The sequence below is a fragment of the Penicillium cosmopolitanum genome, assembly GCF_028827165.1.
Source record: "Penicillium cosmopolitanum strain IBT 29677 chromosome Unknown utg000003l:1.0-3747932.0:1.0-3751027.0, whole genome shotgun sequence".
In the NCBI taxonomy this organism is placed as follows: domain Eukaryota; kingdom Fungi; phylum Ascomycota; class Eurotiomycetes; order Eurotiales; family Aspergillaceae; genus Penicillium; species Penicillium cosmopolitanum.
The window spans coordinates 1-15986 of record NW_026622673.1 but is presented as its reverse complement, the minus strand read 5'-3'; the positions used below and the strand labels follow the sequence as shown (position 1 = coordinate 15986).

The window sequence follows — 15986 nt, the reverse complement described above, 5'->3', positions numbered from 1 at the left end:
CGTCCATAAAGTAGTCCTGAGAAATGGCACGTGAAAAACGCGTTTGCCTCACAAGCCAGAGCCTCAGATGACCCTGGCTGCATTTTGTTTACGTTCAAAATCATCGATATCGCGTTGCAGAAAACACAAAGGAGACCTATCAACTTTCCACGTCAAGAAGGGCATATAAAGCGCGAACATGATGGGCTTGTCAACAATCATCCTATCCTCAAGCCCCCTGTCAGTTTCTAACCCCAGCCCAGATAGCTCAAGGTATGTTATGCATCACCGTCGATACCACTTTGATATACTGATACCAGGAAATAGTAGCATGGCATCTTCACCCAATCCGTCCATGCGGAGGACGCGCGGTCTTCCACGTCGGGACTGTAATGCTCTACACAATGGCTTGGTTTCTTCGCCTTCAGAGCAATCTGAGGAATCTGCCTGTGAAAGACACCCTTACTCTCCTGAGCTCTCCCCATCTAGGGACCCAGAAGACACACCTCACTCGAAGCGATCTTACTCTTTGCTTAGCTCCTCGCCCTCCCCGCTTGATCCTGCGTTTTCGGAGAGCAGGAGCAATACGAGTAGTCCACACCCGTATAAAAGACGAAAACCCAAGTCGTATTCTAGTTGGACCATTGAGCACTTTTGGACCACAGATCTGGATAACACTTGGTGTCGGCAGGGTGGCCCACCGAAAAAAGACCGACTGCTTATTTGCAAGCGTTGCAGCTGGTCCTCCAGAGATTCAGCACGCTACGGTTCCACTTCGAATTTATTGGTGCATCTCCAGACCAAGCATCGTATCAAGTCTGGGCCGGACTCCATCTTCTTACCCGCGGTCGAAGGAAGCCTCGACCGGTTCTTGGCGTCACCGAGAAAGAAGGCTAGCGTTGAAGAAATGCTAGTCCAATGGGTCATTCAAACAAGACAGCCTTTCACAGTGGTGGAGCAGCCGGCTTTCAGGGCACTTATCGAAGCAACAGGACTTCTTTGCCCATCAAAACCGCTGATACTCTCTTTAACCGAATTAAGGAGGAATTCCACTCGGGTAGGGCTTACGTGAAAAATGAACTTGCCAGGAGTAGCCGGACACTCGCATTATCTCTTGACGTGTGGACGTCAGAAAATCAGATTGCGATAATGGGTATCATTGGTCATTGGATATCCCCTGATTTTGAAAAGCGAGAAGAGCTCCTTGAGTTCACCGAAATTAATGGACCCCATTCTGGAGAGAACCTTGCGGAAGTTGTACTGAAGATGCTCGACGAGCTAGACATCGCGCCTAAGCTCCTGACCATCACGGGGGACAATGCGGGCAATAACGGGACACTCTGCGATAGCCTGCATGACCAGCTCCTCAAGAAGTATGATAATGACGATGACCGCTTTCGCATCAGGCCTCTGATGCGGTTCCCGTGGACGACAGAGCTTTATTCCTTGCCTTGCCCATGTCCTCAATCTAATTTGCAAAGATGTATTAGCTTCTTTAAAGGCTGGTTCAGCTCGAGAAGCGAAGGCGATACTGGACGATATGGCCATTCATACTAGCCCAGCATTCAACTCTCTTCACAGCACGAAAGGAGCAATTATGAAAATCCGATTGCTGACGCTATGGATCGCCCGTAGCCCACGGCACCACCAAGAATGGAAAGAAGTATCACCAAGCAAAAAAGTCAGTTATGACGTTGACACCCGATGGAACTCAACATATCTCATGATTCAAGATGCCCTTCGGCTACAAACTGAGCTGGGGCAGTTCGTGCAGATACATCCAGAAGTTCAGGCCCTCCAGCTTATCGATGACGAATGGTCGACACTTCAGCAAGTAGCCAAGATTCTGAAGCCGTTCTCGGACCACACAAACTCGGTTTCAAAGGCATGCCCAACAATTGTGGAAAGCCTACCGATTTACTGGAGCTTGGATGACTTGTTAAATGACGTTCGAAATGCGGAGGGAGATTTTGAAGATGTGAACATTGAAATTCGCGATGCGGTGGAAAGAGGGATTCGGAAGATGAACAAGTTCGCTAGAAAAATGGACGACAACCTTCTTTATTATGTGGCTTCCGTGCTAGATCCGCGCATCAAGTCGTCTTTGATTTTGTCTCGAATGAGCGAGCAAGATTCAGGGCTTATTGTCTCTCAAGTGCGGGAATTTCTAAAAAAAGAATACCCTCCAGAGCCATTCGTGTCGCGTGAAGTTGACCATCTACGTCCACCTGGGATGTCAGAAACAATGTGGAAGACTCTGCGCAAAGTCCAGCCATCCAAAGAGGTCTCTTTGTCGGATATTGATAAATATTTGGATTCCCCGCAGGTCAACTGGTCCCATCATATGATCGGCGATGCAGACGCAGAATGGGTCTTAAAGTGGTGGAAGGCTAACGCGTTTAATTTCCCACTGATGGCAAAAGCCGCTCGCGATTATCTACCCATCCCTTCAGCAGAGGTCGGGATTGAACGCGAGTTCAGCAATGCTCGAGATGTTTTGGGCCTCCGAAGGCACCGTCTGACGCGGAGACTATGCGATGGCTGATGTTATTAAGAGGAAAGTCTCAGTCATAGATTTTCAGAGGTGCATGCATGTAAATTGAGTGGTTTAGAAGTAAAGTTTCGTATGCAATTTTTATGGACCAGAGTATAGGAGCAGCTTGGTTAATGTATTGGGATGTAATGAAATGAATGGTTATGTATGGTATCTTATTATATGAATAAATATGAATTATTCATATATTCATGAATATTGCGAATATGAATAGAGGGCTTATTCATATTCATATTATTCAATTCATATTATTCATATTCGCAAATGTTCATGACTATTCATGAATAATCATATTCCTTTCGGATCCCTACGCCTAACCGTGTTTCTTGGGGTCACAAGGGATTGTATCCACGGCATAGCAAGCAACCAGACCACCACCAGAGCGCCGACTAGTTTCAACCCTTGAATGGTCGCTCAAGAATGATGGGTTACAAATGAGACGAACTCGGCTACGTAGGGCACAAAAACATGGAAAACTCAAACAACGTCACCATCGCCCCCTTCGTCCCCAGGGCCAACCTCACTTGAAACTTCTTCCTCACACTCTTCTGTCTTCTGTCTGCGGAGCCAATGCTTGAAATGTCCGATGTAGATTCTGAATCTGTGTCTGCAGATTTTCGAGTCGGTACTGCAAAGACAAGGTTATCGTCTCCGTGCAGTAGCGATAGGCTCGCTGTGCTAGCCGTAATTGTAGCCTTCGGTGCTATAATCTCTCAAGGTCCCGCTGGCCAAGAGTGTACTGTCTGAGTTCTCTTAAACCCATCTCCAGAAACGGATACCTCAGTAATGCGCTTCGGTATTCGTTCCGCAGACGAAACATTTACACTGATCATGTTATTACTCTTGGATCGCTGCATGTTTACTCTAGGCGGATGCTGGTACTCTGCGCAGTGGTGGTGGCGAGATTTTGGTCGCTGTCGTGAGAGTTAATTAACTTAGTTGATGGTGCTCATCTGACTAATCCATCTGCCCCATATGATCTGACGTTTAGTGGCGAAACCCACCACTATACGCGGTATTCGGCTGATAAATCAATGATCACTCATCCGGGCAGATAGGCCGAAAAACTAGCGTCGATCTGTTTTGTTCCCGGTTCCTTATTACTATGCCAGCTTGTTACTGGACCAGCACGCAGCACGGTTTTGATCACTCATCAAAAGAACCACCTTTATAAGCGATTCTAAGGAGCCATCGAGAATTATTACGAGACTGATGGGGCCGCGGGCCTGTTTTACAAGTTTGCTCTCTGATACCACCCTTCAGAAACTTACCAGACACACACCACCGCCACTCTCACGGAGGAAAGTGTCAGGATAAGGAATTGATGTACTGGCTAGTACTGAACATGTCCAATAGAATCATATGATTGATTGATTAAAGATGAGAGTGGTTGAACACTCGTAAGAGTCTGTATCATCTCGTTTCGGTGTGTTACGACACCATACTCCAAGTCTACACCGAATACCACACGAATACGTGGGGAATTAGGCGGACAATGAACATCCCACCCAAAAGCGTCTTAGTGGTATTTGACCACTCTTTCCGCTCGACAGAAAGGTCTGGGTAAGGTTTGCGGATTCCTCAGACTTCTCATCAACTAGATAGAGCAAGCCCGCTGCTAAGGGTGGATCGCTTTTCTTGCTGCGGGAATTTTACTGGAATTACCCTGAGTGCACGAAAATTTCAACAATGAGAGCTTACCGGATTATAAATGCGAGCAGATTTCGGCTTCGGCCCGAGGTTTTATTAAAAGATGACATAATACATAACTTGTTTTGGGACGAATTGTGAGTTTCGGCCGTTGGGTTTTTGAATGATTAGTATGAGGCAGGAGATAGAAAGTGGATGAGGAAGAATATATATAAGAAGTTCAGTTCCAATCTCTTCAATCTCACATACAATTTCTCATCCTTTAATTCCCCGATTAAACACAACAGCAAAAATGCCCTTCACCGAGTTGGTTGTCCCAACATTGAAGACAGATCCCGTAACGGAAGCAACATTCACCACCGAGATCGCACCTATTCTCATCACAATCCTTGATACACATGCCACTCCTCCTAAGTCTAAATACTCGGGAAGATTCTCCTCGAGAATGGCAATGATGTGTCAGGGGGACTTCAGGCTTTCTATTGGGCTTGGTTCGTCATTTCCTCTTCCTTCCCCGTTTCTTTCCCTTTCCTCCTTTCCTTTCTCTTGATGTCATCATGTTCCATTCCCGTCCTACTTCTATCCTTTCCCTCCTCTCAGCGCTCGCGCAAATTCGAACATAGACTGATCCTGATTCTTCGACAGAGTGGGAAGACGCCTCACATTTCAACACCTTCGTCGCATCAGCCAATTTCCAGAACTTCAAATCCATCGTGAAGCCTCACTCTGTTGCCCCGCCAGTCCCACAGCTCTATAACACGGATCTCGGGCCGAGTGTCGTGTTTGGGAATGCGCTGACGGAGGTGTGGCAGGTGAAGATCGGGGAGGGGGATGAGAAAGTAGTGGAGGCGAGGGGAGCATGGGAGAAGTTTATTAGTGCGGTTGCAGAGGCGGGTGGTGTGAATGGGAATGGCGATAGTATTCAAGGGACGAGTCTCAATCTAGAGGAGAAGAGGTGGGTTGGTGTGTTGGGGTGGGAGGGTAGTGAGGTGAGCTTGAAATATCTTCTAACCTTTGTTGGTGGTTGAGAACAGTTGGCTGACTTTGGGATTGTAGATGAGAGAGAAAGTACTTGGGAGTGCAGCTGTGAAGGAAGCGAGGAAGAGCCTGGATATATTGGTGTGGAATACGTTCGTTACTGCATTTGGGAGTAACTGTAGACAGCGAGAGAAGAATTCGGAATGTCCACACTTAGAAACTCTCACACATTCCTTAATACTGGTAGCTTCCGTATGATGGTATGTCAACTTGACAATCTAAAAGAAGTGGAAAGAAAAGAAACAAAAGCAACATTATAGTATGTTAGCCGTAGTGCAACAATTAAGACGTCAGAGTGTAAACCGTACAATAATATGATCCAATCTAACGAAGTCTTGCAGATCAGGATATAGGTCTTCGCATCTTTTCAGTGTAGTTCATGAGACCCATTTTCCATACTGTATAGTTAAAAATCTGTACTAATTATTATTAATTAAAGTGTCGGTATCAGTGGGAATTGATATGTAAGGCATGGTCAGTATGTATCATTGTAACTTAGCCAGAGTCTTAGTCATGGTCGGTCGCATACAAATTAGTATGTGAGCAAACATAACGAGAACCGGACAACAATCCATGGACCTGATTGGACGTACATCTTCTGTTCCGACATAAGATAAATTAACGACCGAATCAGTATACGGTAAATTCGAGAGCAGATTACCCCCTTGACACTCGCGCCTTCTTTTCTGGCGCCCCACAAAGTTAGCGCTAAACCTAATATGGTCAAAGAAAATCCCATCATTTTTCTTGATGTATTTCTAATAGATCATCAAAATTACCGTAAATACAGTTTCCAGAACTGGGCCAATTATGTCTTCGTGGCGATACGTAGCCTAGCTTGAGTTTTAGCTTATCAGCACTTGTTAAAAGCGTATGGACTGGTATGCATTCAGGACGAATGAGATCAAGCGGAACCAATTCAGGATAAAATGATTGGTTGAATCGAAATAAGCATGCGATCGAGGCAGGTTGAAATCCCCCCCCCCGGTATGTGCGTATACTCGGTGGTTATTACACCGAGGTTGCTAGTTGAACCAATTTACCATACAAAACACAAAGAAATGTGGGTTCCTGGGTGATCAATCGCTTGCTAGTGGTAAAATACCACTCGATGCGCTGACAATAAGATATGACCTTAGTTCGTCACCTGATTATCCAATTTCTGGTGTACAATTTTCGCTAGAGCCCATGAAAACCGACGGATACTAAAGCTTCGGTTATTTTTCTCCCCAAATGGATGAAATATCATACAATACTATAGCAAATATATAGGTATCTCCAATAAGTTCGGTAAATGATTGCATTACTATCTTGAAGTCCAATACGAGACCTAATAACGGACAGGCCAATCTCCGGTTCCCGTGAAGATACGCATTTGCTTTTGCCAGCTTTATACGGTATCGTTGTAATGTGTACGGTCGATATGGTGCTGTGAGTATACCTTTCTAAATTTTGTCGCTATCAATGAATGAATGGCAATAGAGCAACCTGGAACGCCAGGACTCTGAGCGCTTGATCACCATATATGGAAACGTGAGCTGTTTGCCAACTCCCGATGGATGAATGCAGATTTCAAAGATTAGCACAATTCAAGAAAGCCTTACCCAAACCACTGATAGTATGGTGGGCATCCATGAAAACCGAGCAGGATAGTTTAAGAAACCTTGATCGTATATTCAACTAGTAAATCGAATAATCTTTCTATAGAAGCTAAGGGAATAAACTAGTCCCATTTGCCTCAACCAGGTCTCGAAGTCACAATTAATACACCCTCTACCATGTCGCCATGTATTTCACGATCATTGCCTTCAAACATGGATTATGGTCGGTCATAAAACATATGTCTTCTATGTCTCCGGCCTATATCAGGTTGAAAACTAGGTTTCAAGTGAGCTCAATGTCATTTAAATCTACCAAACGGTCGTAGCTGGGAGCCAAATAAAGCTCCACGCAAATGACTTGGGAAGACTGACCCACGACCCACGCGAAGGGTGATTAACACACAGTCAACTTATCCGGGGAGTCCATTTTATATTTGCTGTGATGCGAGAATGGTTTGGGAGAGCTACAAAGAAAGTACATCCATTTTAGGTGAACGTTGGACGGAACTTGATTGATGGTCGCTGTAAAGTCCAGCGTTTACTGGAATTCTCCTGTGGCCAAGATTATGAAAATCTCTTAATTGCGTTTGGGCCTTTTTCATCTTATATTTGCCATCCTCGTGATGAAAAGCCGTTTTCGAGTTCTAAATGGCGTTTCCTGCCCCCAACAATGAGATGGTGTACTATGCTGGCTAGCTCGCAGAGAAGGCCATGTTTAATATGGCAATCGCGCCCGTATGATCAAGTTCTTAGCATGGGCTATTTAAGAAACATTCAGGATAACCGATCTCAAAGCTCCCTGCCTAAACTTTTATACTCCAATCTTATCCCAAACAGTCCAGAAACTCACGTAAGATCCTAAATCTCAGAGGTCAAATTCAATCTCAGTTCGATCGACCGTCATTCACCGAACCTTCAGGTGATACCGTGGATTTCCATCTGACAGCGAGCTTTCCAGGCCATCCCTTCACATAGATCGGCTAGATCGACATAGTAATCCCAGTCCTCCCACTGTTCTTGTGCCTCTGCTGCATCAGCGTCTTTCCATGCTACCCTGGCTCGACGCTCCCAAGCGAAGAGCATATATGTTCAGCGCACTGTCGTCCTGATAGGCAGCATTATCCTGTAGGCGGGGACCTTCCCCAAATTCCTGGTGTGCTCCCGAGTTTGATGCCATGGCATTGAAATCAGTGGTATAGCATTGAATGAGCGAATTTGCACGATCGAAAGATGCGTATCTTTAATAATTTGATGTATTGAGTCAATAAGGTGTCGATAGGTGGATAAGATGTGCCAGCCGTCGTAATCTGGTAGTTTAGTAGTAAGTTGAACTAAGAAAATTGCAAGAGGTTTTGAAATACCCACCACCTTTTAATTCCTTAGCCGCGGTATGCGTACCACAAGGATCTCCATTTGCATCCAATAATACTGACGCAAAGCAGGTTTTGGCTGGAAAAGCTTTCTGGGACATTGAACACCGCTTGGCCCTGAATTCAAAATAAGTGGTGAAAATGGGACACGGAGATCGGCCGCTTTTGAAATTCGCAGGCCTGACGTCGGGTTTAGCGAGGCCTAGTCCCAGCTGTTGAATGCGCGGCTAATTTACCCAACCAATCGCATGACTTCTAATAACCCAAATTCTCTACAAAACTTCTGCCGCATTCTTACCAGCCAGCCAATAGCATTTCCAATAGGGCGCTTCTCAGGACTCTTCAACCACCTACTGTAGATGGCTCATGTGGACTTTCTCATATATTCATCCTGGTCGTAATCTACTGGCATTCGTTTCCGACCAATGAAATTTAATGGTCCTTACGTAGCACTCAGAGAACCAAGCGTCATCCGTCGTTATTCCATCCATAGATTCATTCTCTTCAGGAAGACCCAGAGACCCATAAAATCAAAATGATCGCTTGAACCCACCCTACCTATTATAATGCATGATGCAGTCAGTAACCAAGGGATATAATAAAACTTCTTTTTGCAACAGCTACTGTGCGAGAAAATATTGACCATTTCTATTTCCACCAATAATCTCTCCAGATATGCCCTTGGGGTATGAGATATGCTTGACCTGCGACAGCAAAACATCGCAAGGACCTTTCTGCTGTGATGTATGCCGTTCTTTCTTGATGCGCCCATCTCTATCTATGTCAGCGCCCGACACTGCCAATCACTTCAGCATCTCTTGCGATCAAGTCTCATCCAATAGCTTGATGAATTCGATATTCCTAAAAGAATCCTCGTCAAATACAATGAGATGGTGCCGGATAGGTCGAGATATCTCACTGCCCACCAATATCTCAAGAGAGCAGCGAAGTATCTTGAAGACTTATGAGCATTATTTTGATCAAGTTCGACTCATGAAAAGACAAATGCTCCCTTGATTTGTCTGGGCCATTGAATTTCTGATTGTTGTGGTAAGCGAAAGGGGTTTCATTTGAAAGCGATCGGTGCTAATTAGGCAGCAGTACAGGAATTACCCTTTTACCGACCCGTGGGGGCATCATTATCGTGCTGTCCGCAATGTGAAAGTTCTTTGCCGATCTAAGGTCTAAGACGGTGACCGTTCAGGATGGGGCGATCTGGGAAGAGCTGGGTCAGACAGCTGCGCGTCGAGGATTGGCCGTGATCAGCTGCCACGTCGATCGCGGTGGGCGGGGGATCGGTTGGCTCGGGACTCCACGGTTTGGTCATCAACAATTACTAAGCGTTAAAGGTCTTGCTATGATATGAGGCTGGTGCAGATCAGGAACCGAGCCGAACAGTCGGAATTGATCCCGGGATATCTATACGCGAAGAAACATGTTGATTGAAAATCAACTTGTTCTTATCGTGTATATAAACCCTCAAAATTCCCTCCGAGTAATAATAATCATTTCCATACCTCCGAACCACGGCAATAATCTTTTTGCGTCTTGGCCATTTAACCAGATGACTCGGAAGAATGACGAATTCTATCAGGTCACGTATCATTTTTTTTCATTAATTGAACGCAGATACGAGGGTACTCAGGGAACTTCGAGCGGTCGAACGTAGCCGATTGAGGCCACACGGTCGCTCAGCGGACAGGTTGCGTTCCGTGGAGACGATACGAAAAACTCACTCGCGATGAGCCGCTTGTCGGAGAAGCAAAATGTAGAAGCAAAATGTCATGAGGTGTCCATGCGGGCTGCTTGCTCACCACGACCAATTCAGTGAAACATCAAGTGATGTCTTCGAAAGACTTCCAGGTCGGGATTGGCAGCTGGGTATGGTTCAAAGGAAGATGGATCAATATTCAAGGGGGAAAATGAGGCTATGTATTCAATATGATCAAGCTGGTTTCCATCGAAATTTCGATCATTGAGATCGAGCATCGACCCTGCATCGAGCCACTGTTTCGTGCATCCATACTCGAAAGAACGAGCAGGCACATCGAGAATGGCAGATTAAAAAAATTTAATCTTGCATCTCTACAGCCAAATATGATGGTACAAGTGGACTGCAGAGCATGAATCTGGGGTTGCGCTTTTTTGAAGGTGAATTCGTGATTTGAATTGTCTAGTCGAGCGGTATTCAACAGGTAATCTAATGGAGCTTCACAAGTTCTTAGCCAAATATCGTCGTGATCGAGCATTTTCAATCCGCAAAACTTTCCCGCTTTCGATTGAATTCGCAGGAAAAGATGTGGGACATCTGACCTAAGGACGAGGACGATTTCAAAGTATCGTCAGCAAGGAAACAAAAGCAGCGAGAATGGCCCGAAGGAGACTGTCCGTGAAGCGGCCCCCGTATGGACGGAGAGACATATCCCGAGGTGCTACCGGGAGAGACGAGAATCCCCCCAGCCTACGAGTACCAACAAGGACCTTCGAAGTCGAGAAATGATCACAACGCCTATTGAGACAAGAGCTACGGCGATTGTGATCAAAATCTCTCCTTGATAGTAACGGGAGCCGCTCCCATAGTCCCAGATTCGTTCCACGTCCCAACTTCAACCTCGTGTAACTTGCATCGTCGTTAAACTCTCAAATGCATTCGACGACCCAGGCTGCGTAGAGGCTCTTCAGGATAAACTACAAATCCTTATATCCTTTACATCGTCAACAAGGATCGATTCTTCCTTGAGATCCGTACATGGAGCAGACCATCCGTATACCGCCGTTATGTCGAATAATCATGTCGTCAACATCGTCAGAAGTCAGGTTATCGCTCATTTGTATTCGCTGCTCATTGTAAAACTGGCCGCTACGTATATGTCAGACGATACCGCCTTGAATACTAAGGAGTGGTTGAAGATGCCTGGCAAAGTTTCGACATTTCAATGCGGATGTCATACTTCCCAACGTCATCTTGAATTTGGATATGGAGGTGTTGCTGGAACAACAAGAAGAGGCCATGATCAACACGATAGGTTCTGGTTCTGAAACGGAGGAACTGTTTGCCTGAGCAAGTAACGAATGTAGCATTAACGATCTAAAGATCGAAAAAGGGCCTGAGATGAGCGCTATTTACCGAGAGGAGAGGTGACATGTTTATGACGGCTGTCTCTAATGGGGCACCACATGCGTCGAAAAGTCACAATTGTCCTCTCAGAATGTTTCGTTCTTTCGAAATTCTTAAGACCTATCACATCCTAAACCTCTATTAAACCGATCTCCTCCATGAAGTGCGGCCAGTCTCGGCAGTGTTCACGCCTGCCCCACCTGACTCCGCTTGGCCTACGGCCCGCGTTTGGGGAAACCATGGACGCGGCAGACCGTGCCAGCTAGCTAGGACAGATACGAAGAAAGGTTTAAACGCAGCAGGGCGAATTCTCCATTTTCATTGAACTCGACGTACTGGGAAGGGATCCTGCGGCGGATCTCGAGGCGGATCTCTGCGCGACGCAGACTTGGCCCTATTCTGAGTACGCGGTTCAATTGAAGCGTATCTGCCCATACGGAGATGAAAAGAGCCTAGCGCTTGAGTAACTGACGCTGCGTTGTTGCGGCACTCGGATGATCGATTTCAAAGCAAAAGGGGCCGCAGCAGGGCCCCACCATGCCAGGGCTGTGCCACAGCGGTTTCGACCGTTCACAGCGGCCCATCATGGCCACTGACTGGCTGAGCTTAGGATGGTGTTCCTTTATGGTCGTGCAGATGTTTACCAACAGTCAGTCTGCTGGCCTTCTCTATGCCCGCTGAAACGAGACAACAAATGTTCCTCTGAATCACTACAGGTGACAGTACGCTAGTTCGGTACATGACGACCGGACCGCTCTTGGAAAGACCGGCAGATGGAGAAGCAGTTTTTGGGAGGTTATCACCTGTTTCCCCTCGATGGAGTGGATGCTCAGGAATCCTCCTCGTCGAACTCGACATAATGGGAAAGGACTGTCTTTCGCAAATGAACTTCATAAAGTTTGTACGGGTTTGATTCGGAGATAACCCGGCAATCGGCAGTCGGATGATTTGGGCCCGGGTTTTGCTCGGTGCTCCTTAAGTATCGGTACCCATGCAGGGGGGCCGATCCGTCAGATGCAGCGGTGACGGCGGCTCCCGGTGTCGTGATTGCATACGGGGCCTTCTTCTGTAAGATCGATGCCTGCAGCGCGCAGCTTCGAGATAGACCACCGCATGCAAGAGCTCAGTCCACCAGGAAGGAGGAAGGTTCGCATTGGACAGGGGCGTGTTGATCCGCTCCTGATGGTGCGATTCGATACGATCGGCCAGTCCATTCTGCCCCTGCAGTCAAGGCAGCAAGGTATAAATTCGACTCCTTCAATTCAAGAAGTGCTGCAATGGGCAAATATTCTCTCCCGTTGTCGGTAAGAACCCTTTCTTATCCGGGCACCAAACTGTCGGTGCACCCAGCCTGGAAGCCCGAAACTTCTAGAGCGCTCCATGCTTCCATCATGGCGTATGCACGGGTTGGAGATAATCGTCAGTAAAGGTGATCACGTACCTGGAGCCATCTTTGGCCATTGGCATCTCCATGATGTCCGAATGAATCAATTCGAATATTGCTCCCATTGAATGCGGACGTGGCCGTCATACACGGGAGTTCCTCTTCTGATGCTGCTTACCCGACATACACGCCGGGCACTGCACATTGCCTGCAGCTGCGCCAGCGTCAGCGGGCGAGTACGGAGTGCCAGTCTGCCGGAGGGCCACCCTGGCTCACCCGGTTCAGATATCCATCCGAGCGTATCACGACGCTTCCGAAGCTTCAGTCCCCCCTCCTGTGCCCGCATCTACTTCGAGTGGCCGAGCTTTACCACCAATTCAAAGGTACACACTGTACATTCTACGTCACTTGACTTTCAAAGTCATCAACGTCCATGGCCACCGCCTGCGGTTCCAGGGATCCTCCGGCCTGGTCACTGGGTTCAGGCCCCGTCCGAGGGTCAACTGGTGTCGGAATCTGCTGCTCACATGGCACCGCAGGATCCGGTAGATCCTCCTCCGCGTGGTAGGCGGTCCCTACCGTCCGTATCCGGCGTTGCACGAAGACATTCTGCGGGTGCGCCACCACCGAATAGCGTTCTCGTAGTAGCTTCGGTACGCTGGGTCAGGTTTATCCCGACGCGTGGCGCGAGGTGTACCATTCTTTAGCGCCGGAGGTTGGTTGAACTTCCCCCGGAGCGTGAGCTTCACCGTACCGATCCCTTCAGCTTCCACTGGATCGCCCGCCGTGTCCAACATCTCGCGATGGATCCGAAGACTGCTGAAGCAGCTCCGGTCCAGCCGGGGTGTGGCTGGTGGCAGCCGAGTCCAGGATCCACCGGGGTTGCGGTGCGTAGGTAAGGAGGGTCGTCACCCTCGCCCTCACGATATTGATCCTCGGTCTCTTGGAAGTAGCAGGCCCTACGGTCTTCCATCTGGCTTGATGGTATATTTTGTAAATTATTTTAAGGTGAGCCGGAAACGCTCGTTTCGCCTTCAGAACATGGCAGCGGCGGCTATTGTGCCGCGCTGCTTCTTCCAGCACTCCGCAGCTACATGACCGCGCTTCTTGCAGTAATTGCATTTCTTGGTGTTTTCTGCACCGTGTTGATGAAGGGGTGGCTTGTTCCGCGGGGACTCTCTGGGGAACGTTGCAGCGTCCTTTCGCTGCACCGTCTGCTCGGCATTTGTGGACGGTTGCCAATATTTGCCGGATTTAGCAGGATCCTTATCATTCTCGATACGCATACTCCAATCAGGATGTGTTCGGTCCGATCTGCATCGGTAGGATTGCAATGTGCGCTCTGTCGCCGATGGACCCAGGGGCGATCGCATTCAACCGATGGACTAGCATCCGTACACGATCGACGAATTCACGTGCACTGCCTCAACGCTCGGCCAGCACTCTCGCGCAGCTGGGCGAAGGCAGCTCGCCAGAACATGGCGAGCTCTATTCGCCGATACCGTTCTTCAAGTTCATTCCAGGAGTGGCCAGGATATCTCCTGCACCCCGCGACATGGATACTGATATGGGGGGACAGATATCGGAAGATAGTGTGGTAGGCCTCGGCTTCGCGGCGCGACCATTCACGGTGGCGCTGGGGATATCCCGACCTCCACTTCGAGGCGCGCCTCAATCGCGCGTCCTGCGCCACCCCGTTAATGGGTACCACAACGGGTAGATCCGCCGTAATGGGTTTGGCGTACTTGAATGAGCAGTCAGGACGCTCAAGGTCGCCCAACACGACATCCCAGACTTGCCTCGCTTTGAGGTCAGAGGTCATGAGATGTTTCCAGGTCGCGAAGTTGTCGCTTCCTCAAGGGAAACATTCGCTTGTCTCACGCGACAAGAAGGAACCGATTTGATGAACCAATCTTTGGTCTTCGTATGATGTCTCTAGAATTTAATTTCGATAGTTCGGCTGGGTTCCTGATCTGCGCCAGCCTCATATCACAACCGGGTGTGCGTAACTGTCTGACAATAATGGTTCGTGGTGTCTATGATCCTTTTAGCAGAGAGACCATAAAACTTTCCTGCAAACGGTGACATGTCTCCGCTACGAGGGTAACCTAGCAGTCCCCATGTCGGCGAGACTGTAACAGTGGCAATGATAAGATATTATCAGTGATTCTTTGGCCGGGGAAAAGTCCAACTGTGTTAGTGCTCCAAGAAAATTGAGGTAACAGGACTTCGTAATTTTCATAGAGGTACTGGAAAATATATAATCCCTTGCTACTTTTGCCATGTTCTAAGCGGTACTCTCTGGAACATAATGACGATATGTCAGAGTTCGAATATTGGAATCTTTAAATCCCTGTTCTCATTTCCCGGGGCTGGGCTCTTTTAGCTACAGTATTGAAACCCCGAGAAATTGGTATGAAATGGATATCCAGGGTTTGATCAGTGATTAATCTTTTCACAAATTCATTATCCAACAGGGCCATCGTTCTATCTGACTTCGCAACCACTTTCTTTTTTACCTGCGCATAATTGGCGGATGATTTCGCACACGCGCTGGCAAATGCTATAATCCACTTTTTTTAATCGACTGAGAATGAGTGTCATCGTCTCCAAAATACCCAGCCTCTTTGTATGCGAAATATAAACGAAGCGCTTAGACGTTATTAGACTGATCAGAAGCTACGGGGAAGTGTATGGACATACGTGCTTGTTTCAAATAACCAGAACGGCCAGGTGAGCGATTGCTGCGGCTTTGGAGGATTTTCAACTTGTTGAATTAAACCCGAGTCGGAAACGTGGACATCTATCTGACGATCGGAAGCGCGAGCGCTATTTCGGTGGTGTTCCGAGGATGGTTTGGTCCAGGTGAAATTGATCACCAAATGCACTATTGAATTCAGCCAATGTGCTATGTAGGCAGTCTACAGGATAAAGGCATTCCCGAGTTAAGGAGCTGGTCGAGGTTGCGGAGAGAATACACACTTTCGTTTCATGATCTCAACTTTTGCCTGGCATCAATCAAATTCTCAAGCACTCGTAAGCGCCTTTCGCTTTGTGATCTCGAGGCCATACAGACAGCGATGAATAGTAACAGGATATATGAAAAGACTTGATTGACGAAGCATTCACAATAGTATATAGACCATAGGCACGTTCAATGGAATCGTCCTTTGGCAGGTTGGATGCGCATTGACAAGTTATGGATTGACAGCTTGTATTTGACCTTTGTTCGACCCGAGACCTCACAATACCCCAAGAATTTTGTCATTAGGCAACTTCCATGTGGTTTGGT

General features: G+C 47.5%; 3 protein-coding genes across 3 annotated transcripts; 2 read left to right on the top strand and 1 right to left on the bottom strand.

Moving 5' to 3' along the window:
* Window positions 1–897: 897 nt before the first annotated feature.
* Window positions 898–2524, top strand: N7509_000239 (uncharacterized protein; the record flags this gene model as incomplete). The annotated part of the gene is made up of 2 exons (XM_056624886.1): window positions 898–1403; window positions 1615–2524. 2 exons carry the CDS (start codon window positions 898–900, stop codon window positions 2522–2524), a joined length of 1416 nt encoding a protein of 471 aa, XP_056493468.1.
* A 1951-nt stretch (window positions 2525–4475) lies between these two features.
* On the top strand, window positions 4476–5211 carry N7509_000238 (uncharacterized protein; the record flags this gene model as incomplete). The annotated part of the gene is made up of 2 exons (XM_056624885.1): window positions 4476–4674; window positions 4829–5211. 2 exons carry the CDS (start codon window positions 4476–4478, stop codon window positions 5209–5211), a joined length of 582 nt encoding a protein of 193 aa, XP_056493467.1.
* Window positions 5212–10907: 5696 nt separating this feature from the next.
* Window positions 10908–11337, bottom strand: N7509_000237 (uncharacterized protein; the record flags this gene model as incomplete). Its single annotated transcript, XM_056624884.1, has 3 exons — window positions 10908–11052; window positions 11144–11280; window positions 11320–11337. 3 exons carry the CDS (start codon window positions 11335–11337, stop codon window positions 10908–10910), a joined length of 300 nt encoding a protein of 99 aa, XP_056493466.1.
* Window positions 11338–15986: the final 4649 nt, after the last annotated feature.